Below are 11257 nucleotides of genomic sequence, written 5' to 3' on the forward strand. Positions count from 1 at the left end.
GAGCTGAGTTTCACTTTCAGATTCTCCGTTCATGAGCATCTGAAGTTTGGCTCAGTTACCAGCTAACTGGTTCTAAAATAATACACTGACTGCAGTCAAATCTGGCGGTTGCAGAGAAACAACAACATTTCTTTGTTGTGGGAACTGAGTAAAAGCAAATGTTCATTAAGGCAGATGACAAGCCTGCTATGTTACTGCAGCGGGCAGGATAGGACTTCTTTCTATTCTGTGTGTTTGTGACTGAGAGACTGGTGAAGAGACTGGAAGTGAAATAAAAAGAGGTAAATGGAGATAAAGAGAAGGATGGGAGAATATGTGATATCTGTAAATACTGTATTTGCCCTGCAGGATGCTGGATATCACGTAGCTCTTTCTTCACATTGGTTTTGTACAGCTCACTAGAAGAGTTTGACGCTGACTGAACCCGCCCAATCTCCATCAGATAACAAACTCTATGGCAACTGTGAGATGCTGTTCATTTCAACAGTAAGTAGGTGGAAACGGTCACCTACTGTCCCAATGTGTATTACATCTACAGCAGCGCACTGGTCAGTATGCATGACGCTGCTGCTTGTGATGCTGCACCACTGAGTCGCGGCTACAACTGGCCAACAGGAAACCGCCAGCAGGAGCTTTAGTTTGGTGTGGTGGGTTCATTACATTATTGAGTGCTACAGTGAACAATATGATCACTGCATTTATTTACATTGTTGTAATTATGGAATTAGCCACATATTAAATCAAGGTTTCAAATATAGCTCTATGCTGAAACCACTGAGTCTGGCCCCAACTTTCCAACAGCATCAGAAAGAAACTGACCAGGAAGAGGGAAGTTCTCACATCCTACTTTTGCTGTATCAGTCCGATGCTCAGACAGCAACAAGACAACATGGAGGCTACAGCTCTCTGCATCAGACTGTGTGAGTATGACGCTCAGGTCTCTCCATTTCTTCCTTTTAAGTTTGATATACTCTTGCATATGAATGTATCTTCGCCTGAGACAGTTTTCTTTATTTTCCTGTCCAGTGACGTTTGTCATCATTCTGTCGGGCGCACATGTTCAGAAGAGCTATAATCAAAAAGATGGTGGGTAGCAAATATTTCATCCTAAAGATACACCTTTTACTTTTTTTGTGTGTGTCATACATTACTTCTTTTCATCTCCAAACTGAACCCACGTTTAAGGTTGATACAAATCATTTAAACTTGTATGTCTATGTCTGTGTAGAGTAATATAATGAATGATATAGGCCTCTATTTGTTCATAAATGAACCTGGTGACCTGAAAGGTGACCTGACACCAAATATTACATATTCTGAAAAGTTTCTAAATATTTAGTGTTCATGTTGAGAGGGTATCCCAGAATGTGTCCATGCAAAAAGACCAACGGTAACTTGTGTCTGCTACAAAGAACAGTGATTACATTTTTCATTTGGGCGATATGTTTTTGGAGCTGTCTTTGTCCGTTTCTCTTTTTCAGATGCAGCTTTTCGTATTGTTCCAAATAGACTGCAGGTCTTTGAATACGAGTCTGTCTCTTTCCACTGTGAGGGTCTTGATGGCTCCACTCAGCTGAGAGGCGTCAGGAATTATAAGGAATTTATTACAAATTGTGATTTTAAGAGGACGTCGTCAACACTGACCTGTACCATTCAAGGGGCCTACGACACAGACAGTGGAGAATACTGGTGTGAGACCGAAAGAGGAGAGAAAAGCAACATTGTCAACATCACTGTCACCGGTATGTTTATATAAAAACAATACCTACTACTTTTACCTTTGAGCCTCAAGTTTTCTCACGCTCCTCTTCCAGTTTATTAGAAATAGACAGTCAGTGTCATATCGCTAAGCTGATGAAATACATTGTTCTGATCAACAATTTTTTCTCACATATCAATATCTATAAAATGTAAAAAATTGACTATGCTCCAAAATAGCAAATATAAGTGTGTTGATAGCTAGCATTGTCATTTAGCATTTCCTAACATTTCATGTGGGGTCACAAACAACAATTCATTTCTTCAATGTGTTGTTCAGCTGGTTCTGTGATCCTGGAGAGTCCTGCTCTTCCTGCGATGGAGGGAGACAATGTGACTCTCCGCTGCAGAAGCAAGAAACATTTCACCAACCTCCAAGCTGATTTCTACAAAGATGGCCTCTTAACTGGCAGCAGTTCTGCAAGGGAGACGACCATCCAAAATGTTTCCAAGTCAGATGAAGGACTCTACAAGTGCAGCATCCCTGGTGTTGGAGAATCCCCAGGAAGCTGGCTGGCTGTCAGAAGTGAGACATAACAGTGTTACAAAAAAAAGTGGATATTTTGATAGTTGTGTGGCCAGGACATCATAGTGGAGGGAACAATGGGAGGGATTACCCAGGGCCCCAATTAGGGAAGGGCCCCCGAAAAGCCTGGAGTGAAAAGTTTGCTTTTGATTGCAATTTATATTTTTAAGTAATTAGTGTCATAACTAAATTGAAATTGGCTGAATGAATTGGTTGAGAGACTGAACTTTGTATCCCAAAAAATAGTGAAGGCTCTCTGAGGCCCCTCTCACCCCTTACAAAAGGCGCAAAATGCTTTAGTCTGTCCCGGCACTAGGATCCCTCACTAAACACAGCTAATCGAGCTGAGTGGCTGCTGATGCTGGAGCACCGTTGTGCGCTCAAGTCATGTCTTTCCCCAAGAAAGAGAAATCAGGGTACCAAGAAAGAACAGAAAGAAAGGAAAGAGAAAGAAGCCAAACTGAGGGAAAACAGTGTTTGACTAACAGTTTAAGAATGGTTCAAGCTAAATATCAGCAGTTTGAAGTCAGTCATCCAGGAATCTAGTTTGGAGAACATTTGCATTGTATAACATACATTTATCAGCAACATAGCTACAATGTCATATGACATTATATCTATCAACATAATAGATAAACATAACAGAGTAATTATGCTGTGATCTAAAGTGTTACCCAAGATTCATATGATACAACTAGTTTAAAACCTGAGCCTGCAATGATCTTCAAAAGACAGTAATGTTAATGACGGATGATCCGCCATCATTTTCAGAGGGTTAAAAGTAGGCCAAGTAAACCAAGAACTGAGGAGGGGAATAATTTCAATTTAAGATCATGGTGATCAATGAGGCAGACACTAATTCAAACACAACCTATGGTTCTATCTTTCACTTTTAGATGGTTAAATTCTGTTCAACATAGTCCCGCCAGTAGGCTGCAGTTTAATGTTTGGCCTATTCAAACAAGATAATTTCATTTAAAAGATCAGCTTACCTTGTTTTTTTCAGTGTGTTACTGTTACTGGTGCATTCTTCTCAGACTTAATTATTTTCTTTATAACAACAGGATTTCATCTTCAAAAAAAGGAGCCTTGATAAAAAGGGGGTTACTCATAATGAAGGTCAATATGGTATATTATAAGCAGGTTAGGGAGCTATGTCGTTCCTGTATGCACAGCTTGCTGACACTGTAAGAATGGTTTATCTGGATGTTGGTTAGATTGGAGGCAGTCCACCTGGATAGCTCGGAGCATTGTTGCATAAATTAATCAGCATCATAGCGACAACACAGCCACAGAGAGTGGAGCAGTGGCAGGTCCCTCATCATGCGTGGTAGACGTGGATCAGGAGAGGAAAGGGGCCCCACAGAGACTGCTTATGTATAGGGCCCAGAATGCCGTGCTACACCCCTGCAAATTATTATACACGATACTGGCATCCTTACTCATGAGAAGCCAATTTGTTTGAAACTTAAACATTCTGTATGAAAGTTCATGCACACATAGTGCTATGTGAATTAAGTAAATAGTGTTTCTTTTATCTTTCCGTCACCTCGTGAAGAGAACCATCCTTTCCACCATCGCTCCTCCCATGTCCTCGTCCCGCTGTGGGTTGCTCTCATTTTAAGTGTGGCTCTGGTGCTGCTGATGCTGGGATTCCTTCATATTAGAGAACACAGAGGTACAGAAAAGGAACTACTTCAAACATAATGTATGCAAATAACTTCCAAAGAAACACTAAAATTACAAGGCAGCTGTGATCATTTTCATGTTCACTTTTTTCACTTTTCCTGTATTTTTACGTGCTTATGCTCACTTAAAATATAAGGAGAGCCCTTGAGGAAATTTAAATATTTGAGCCCTACAATAATCCAGTGATGGGGAAAACCTCCTACTATACATGCACACTAACCAAGAAATGTACTGAGCTATTTTCTGTCTTCCTTTATATCTCTCTTTAATACACTTGTGTTTATAGTTTTCTTAGATATTTAATATTTCTATAGTCGACAATGTTGTACTTATTTGCACAATTCAAGCGCGACTCATGTCTTTTGTCCAAAGCACAGGAGACAGTACATGGAATAATCTACACTGTTTTTGAAATAGTGAATTTTAAATTCGTCTTTGTGTCTCTGATGTTAATACTTTTGTGTGCAGACTCACACTCAGGCGAGGGCAATGAAATAGGTGAGGGCAAACTTGTTATTATTACTGTAGATTTCTCCAAGTCATTGCCATGTCATTTTATTTTGTTTCACAAAAACCTTTGAAGTAAACCGCAACGAATAAAATGTTTTTATAAAGTTGTTGTTTTTTTTAACTTAAAGACCAATTAATTAGGATTAAATTGACACAAAATGTTTTCTTAAAATTTAAATGTGTATATATATGGATACTATTGTACAGCTTCTGCTTGTGTGTATAATAATATAAAATGCAATTTAGATTAAAAAAATATTTTGTTTTATGTTTCAGAAGAAGACACTGCAGACATTTCAGACAGCGTGACGTATACATCCGTCGCCATCAAACAGAGAAAGGACAAAGGTTTATTTAAATTCTTCTCTTCTTGCCCAGTGACCCCGTTAGTCTGTCACTATGAGTATTTATAATCCGCTCTTTTAAGTTGTTCTGTTTGTCAGCCTCTTGCTTACTGTTTCTCCCCTTCAGATAAGGATGAGTCCTCACTTCAACCTGTTTACTCTACTTTGGCCACTCATGAAACTCCACAAGATCTCCAAGATGGTTCGTATATTATTAAAATACATTTTGATAATTTGTTACATTTCACATATTTTCTAAAAAGATGCCCACACAGTTAAGTGACGCTCCCAAATCTTTATCTGTTATATCCCATATGTGACTAAGAAGGTCCGCATGTAGACTTCACCTGTGAGTTACGGTTATTTTGACCCCATCAAGGTGACTCAAAGGCAACTGTATTTTCACAATGTAATACATCTGTCACACTTTGGGTGATTCGTAAAAGACCAGCTTACCTTGTTTTTTTCAGTGTGTTACTGGTGCATTCTTCTCAGACCTGCTTATGTATAGGGCCCAGAATGCCGTGCTACACCCCTGCAAATTATTATACACGATACTGGCATCCTTACTCATGAGAAGCCAATTTGTTTGAAACTTAAACATTCTGTATGAAAGTTCATGCACACATAGTGTTATGTGAATTAAGTAAATAGTGTTTCTTTTATCTTTCCGTCACCTCGTGAAGAGAACCATCCTTTCCACCATCGCTCCTCGATTAAAAAAACCCTTTTTGTTTTATGTTTCAGAAGAAGACACTGCAGACAATTCAGACAGTGTGACGTATACATCCGTCGCCATCAAACAGAGAAAGGACAAAGGTGTATTTAAATTCTTCTTTTCTTTAACATATGTGAGCAATCAATTGCTCGTATATAATTGTTCGTTTATTATTAAAATACATTTTGATGATTTGTTACATTTCACATATTTTCTAAAAAGATGCCCACACAGTTAAGTGACGCTCCCAAATCTTTATCCGTTATATCCCATATGTGACTAAGAAGGTCCGCATGTAGACTTCACCTGTGAGTTACGGTTATTTTGACCCCATCAAGGTGACTCAAAGGCAACGGCATTTTCACAATGTAATACATCTGTCACACTTTGGGTAATTAGATTTCTTTTTTCCCTGAAGTTTGGTTCATTTGGGTGAGTGAGATGATGTTGTACCGCTGAAATGACCTCAAAACACGAGCTTTTACCGGTTCAAAGACACAGATGTGGACAGGATATTTAGCAGCTCAGTTCAGAAGGTTAAAAAATTCAAAACTAAAAATTGTAAATTTAGTGCACCTCATGATATGAAAGTACTGGACAGAAGAAACAGCACAATCTATGTGAAAGCTATGTGGTGGGGCTGAAAATGGAAAGTTTGACGATGTTTGTCCAAATGAAAGGTCAAGACAGTCTATACAATTTAACCAGGAGATTATGAATTTCTTTAGATCATTTTACTGAAAATTGCTGTTCAGTTTATCAGATGTCTTGTGTCTTAACATGAAACATGAATTCTACTTGTTTCTAAAGCAGAATCTCAACCCCTGGATCTCGCAGCAGCCAAAGACTCAAGTTTAATAGAGGTGGAAGTTCTCTATTCCCATGTCCAGAAGGTAAGCCTGATGGTGGTTTGGGCCTCCTGCAGCAGCTTCCTCTTAATTTGACTAATTACGCTTTATAAGTGATCTTGAACTCACCACGCTTCAGCTGCGTGTCATGTATCCATCAAAAATCAGTAAAGAACACAGAATATAGAGTATATTAGGGTTCATTTGTACATGGCGGTCATGATAGAGTGAAATGAATCTGGAAATAGCCGTCCCTCTCCCATGGATGGATGATGAGATAATGGTTTGCTGGACACAGATGCCTTGAAGACCCTTCCTGTCCTGTTGCCTGGTGACAAAGCTCCAGACTTAAACACTACCAAACTATCATAATGCCCATTTTGTTCAGACGTCTTCAAAGTGACTGTGAAGGAAACCCCTTCAGATTTTCTGAATGACTTGAAAAATTATTAATTAATCAGCTGATTTATCAATTAATCATTTTGTCTACAAAATGTCAGAAAATGGTGGTAAATGACGTCATCAATTTCCCCTTTTTTTAAATGATTTTTTAAAATTGCTGCATGTATGTATGTAAGGCACGTTGAGTCACTGTGTTAAATCATCTGTTTGTATTTAAGCTTCACCAACAAAAACATTGCTTTTTTCCCCAATCTGAACAGTCCAAAACCCCCAAATATTCAGTTTAATATCATAAGACAAAGAAAAGCTGCAAATTTTCTCACAATTGAGAAGCTGGAACTAAATAACGTTTGCCATTTTTCCATGAAAATGTACTTAAACAATTAATCGATTACCAAAAAAGTTGACAATTTTCTGTTGAATGACTACCAATCATTTAATCGTCTAATCGTGTCAGCTGTAAAAATGTTAACAGTCACTTCTGACAGAAACTGTAGCTTAGCCCCATCCTGATCCCTTGGGTAAAGGGGTCTGAACGCAGAGCCCAGTCAGTCGTCCATCTACCACGTCAGTGTATTTGTGTCAGGATCACATCAATTGCTGACACAAGTGTTTTTATTTATTGAATCTTTATTTAATCAGGCAGTCTCAGTTGAATGTTTTATTTGAAAGGTAAATGTATCTCTCACATTTTTGATGGATTTTGGTTTTGTTAAAATAAGATTTCTAATCAGCATGAAAAGCTTTCTGGGTTTTTTTTTTTTTTTTTTACAGTCGTTGTACTTGAACTTTGAGATGTCTTTACATTATTTACCTTGCAAACACACGTATGTGGTAAAAGCTTCTGGTAAAAGATTCACTTACTAAGCTTTTCCCTAAGCTTTTGAACGTATTCCATGGCCTTCTTCAGTGAATGGAACTTGCTCAGGTGGCATCACATGACCTAAATATCTCGATCAGATGATTACACCTAAGCAAGTTCCATTTGTTGAAAGCCCCTGAAAAAGTTAAGTAAGTGAAAATAAGTTTAGAATATTTTACCACAGATATAATCTTTGTGTTTTCTGTCTTACAGGCCGCAAAGAAAAGAGACACCTGACTGAAGGAAGGGAGGAGAGACTCCATTTGTGTCATTGTGTAGCTTTGTGTCATTGATTTCATTTGAGTATATTATGTATTAATAGAATATTTCACTTTCATTGAAAATGTCAAGCTACAAAAATGTGTTTTCCGATATTATCCTGCATCTTTCATGTTTCAAAATGTTGCATTTCTGTTCACTCTGTAACAAATCAAATGTAAGAAAGTTCAAATACACACGTAAATGAATGAAAAGACCGTGTACACTTGCACTTTGTGAAGCTTTCAACTGAATTCAAAACAAAACAACAGAATTTGTGTTTTTCTTTACACAAATAGGGGAAGTTCAGTCAGATGATCTGGGGCGACAGTACAGATTTTACTCACAGTATCAGTGTCTATTTTTATTACAGTGTGAAAGTCAAACTACCTGATCCTATCTTCTCTGTCAGCTCACATGTCTGAAGACGCTATTTATAAGTGCAGAGCAGCTGGCGCTTTTAAATAGACTCACTGTGGTCAGCCAACATGATGATTTTATATTAGACTGACCTTAAGCAACCGAAATGAGTTTAAAGCAGCTGATGCATGTATTTGGTTTCAATAATAAAGTCAGGGATTATTCAACCAAAAAAAAAAAAAAAACCCCAGTGAATTCTATTTCAGACTAAATGATATCTAACGGTATATTTGTATTTTAACATAGATTGTAGTAGTGTTAACTGCACACAGCCCCAACAAGCTCCAGCAGAGGTGGAGCTTGTTTGGTGTTGTTTGCCTTCTGTCATGGTTTGAGGGTCTGTGTTTGGTCATTTCCTGTTTTATTTTGAAATAGTCTCCTTGCCTCATGTGTCTGGTAATTTTACTTCCTGTCTTTGCTGTTCCTGCCAGTTTGGATTGTTTACCCCGTCCTAATTAAGTTCACCTGTGTCTATTTATCCTGCCCTCACCTGTGTATATAGTCTCGGTGATTCCTTTGTTATTTGTCAGTTTGTTTGGTACCTGCCAGTGAGCTTTATTAAATCACTTAAATCATTGCGCTGCCGCTTCTGTCTGCATTTGGATCTTTTCCTGTTCCCGGTTTGCCAACATCGTGATACATGTAAATTATTAACTATAAATATCATGTTTTCATTACAAGAATGTGTGAAGAAATTTGGGGCCCAAATTTGAAGCCAGGACAACTTTTGTCTCTGTGATTTTTAATTGGACTTTAATTGGAATGAACAAATTTCATTCTTTTTGAGTCACGAGAAACAGATACATTTAGTCAGTATTATGTGTGTATACCAATAGCAAAGTAATTCAAGCTGTCATATACAAATTGGGATTGTAGTATAAATGAATGCGTCTGTCACTGTCTTTCACAGAAAGCTTTCAGGTCAGTGCATCCACATGTAGGTTTTCATTAACTGTCAGTATCATGACAAGATCGTGTTAAGTTGTTTGGGATTAAATTGAGGCCACAACAGTGTTTATTGGTAATGCAATTTAATAGTTATTTGAAAAAAAATCATACAATTTAATTCATGATAAACTTTTGACATGTCATTTAAAATATGTATATAGCCACAGTAAAATCTGTCATATACAAATTGGGATTGCAAATAGTATTTTATGTAACTATCCAGTGTTGACTTGATCTCTGTTGGGCTCTGTCTTTTTCCGTTTGGACCTTCAGGCATCAGTCTGAGCTGCTGAATATCAGTGTGGTGCAAAACTTCACTCATACTCATGAATAAGTAACACTTTGCACTTTAGCAACAAAAGCAATTCTAACCTCACTAAGAGTTTTGGAAATGATCACAACTCTCTCCTTAAATGTTGTCTCTATAGCGCCTGGTTTGTTTTGTTCTACTGAACTGATGTATTAAAGTTTACTCCGACATCAATAAGATGTTTCCATTGCTTTCCATGCGAGAGGCGCTCCCTTTGCACCTGTTGCACCTCTTCTAATGGAGCCAAATCTGAACACACAAAGTGGACACACACACACACACACACACACACACACACAGTCAGGGCACCTTACACAGAGATAGTGACATCTCTTATGTTGCAGATAAGCAACAATAAATCTGCTGTTAGGGGGCACTAAATGAGAGTTTAGGGCATTAAACTTCCAAGGGAAACAGAAAGTAGTTAAGCTAATAGTAAATTAATTTCATTTGGAATTGTAGTCAGTAATACTAAATAAGAACTTAATTCAGAAAAGCAGGCATGCCTGGTTCATGGTGCAGACTTTAACCTCTGCCGTTATTGACTGGCACTGTGTTTAATTTTTGTTAATAGGTTAAGATAACAGTTAATAGGTTGATATGCATGAATTTTAAATTCTAATCTAGCAATGTTGTACTTTTAACATAATTCTAAGATATTAAACGTGCAAACAAAATGCATTTTTACATCAAACTGTGCAGAATTTCTGTGTGTGTGTGAGAGAGAGAGACAAAGCGAGCTATGGTGATTCAACGAAACCTGAACGCATTGTTCAGATTATTGCCAAGACTGCCTGTAACAATTTAAAAAGATTGTGTTTGTGTATTTGCAGCGTGTTTTCTAAATGCTGCACATGTTGTCAAATTAATGAAGATGTTTTCTTAAGTTGCAGTGCGTTTGTCCTTGACTGCCACTCCACTAAATGATGACTCTGGCTAGCAGATTTTAGCTAGCTAATGTAAGCTAAAGCTTAAACCCCCTGAGTCAGCTGAGAAGTCCGTCTTTTCAATGTTTCCATGTGACACATTTTAAAACGAGAACCCTGTAAAAGGCTCTTAAAATATGTAAAGTTACTTGGTCGCTGCGTACATGATATAATGTAGACTGAGACTAAATTTACATGTCCCAGGCATAACATCAGCAGCCTCACCAGCTGTTGATCCATGTAAAGGACATATATAACAGTACAGGGGAGCAGCATTGTTTGTATATTTCAGTGTAGCGCTAGTTAAATTATTGAAAATGTATTAAAAATAATTAAATGTAATCAAAATGTTATTCATATTAACAAAACCCTTGAGTTGTTTGGATGCTTACTACAGAAAAGCATACTTGGACAAGAAATACAGGGGTTAGATTTGGGCTATGCTTTATTGTTCGTATTTTCAAACAATGTGCTTTACTTTTATAAGAGAAAATGGCACGGCATCTCCTGACCAGCTGGACCAAATGTATCTATGTGTATCTAACACAAGTTTAGCTGGAGGTAGCCTACTGTAGGTAGTAGCCTAAGCTAGTGAGGCGGACATGCTAACATTTGTAGCTTATGTTAGAGCGGATAAAGAAAGTTTAATCCATTCCTCACACACGTATGTGTGTGGGTTTCAGATTTTTGAAAGACTACAAAAAAGATGTCAATCTCCAAACTCTTGAGACACAGAGT

The 11257-nt window shown here is 37.8% G+C and overlaps 1 protein-coding gene across 1 annotated transcript; it reads left to right on the plus strand.

Moving 5' to 3' along the window:
- Positions 1-85: 85 nt before the first annotated feature.
- Positions 86-8169, plus strand: LOC122870193 (low affinity immunoglobulin gamma Fc region receptor II-like). The gene is made up of 13 exons (XM_044184155.1): positions 86-281; positions 539-647; positions 759-920; positions 1027-1086; positions 1482-1742; positions 2039-2284; positions 3843-3962; positions 4442-4471; positions 4760-4831; positions 4955-5029; positions 5575-5646; positions 6356-6438; positions 7871-8169. The coding sequence occupies exons 3-13, from the start codon at positions 866-868 to the stop codon at positions 7892-7894; spliced, it is 1098 nt and encodes a 365-aa protein (XP_044040090.1). The 5' UTR covers positions 86-281; positions 539-647; positions 759-865; the 3' UTR covers positions 7895-8169.
- Positions 8170-11257: the final 3088 nt, after the last annotated feature.

The sequence above is a fragment of the Siniperca chuatsi genome, linkage group LG22, assembly GCF_020085105.1.
Source record: "Siniperca chuatsi isolate FFG_IHB_CAS linkage group LG22, ASM2008510v1, whole genome shotgun sequence".
Lineage (NCBI taxonomy): Eukaryota > Metazoa > Chordata > Actinopteri > Centrarchiformes > Sinipercidae > Siniperca > Siniperca chuatsi.

Excerpts from the sequence above, each read along its gene's own strand:
- LOC122870193 (XM_044184155.1), top strand. The coding sequence starts at position 866 with ATGCTCAGACAGCAACAAGACAACATGGAGGCTACAGCTCTCTGCATC. Across the intron at positions 2,285-3,842 it reads AAGCTGGCTGGCTGTCAGAA|AGAACCATCCTTTCCACCAT; the intron begins GTGAGACATAAC and ends CACCTCGTGAAG. Across the intron at positions 6,439-7,870 it reads TCTATTCCCATGTCCAGAAG|GCCGCAAAGAAAAGAGACAC; the intron begins GTAAGCCTGATG and ends TCTGTCTTACAG.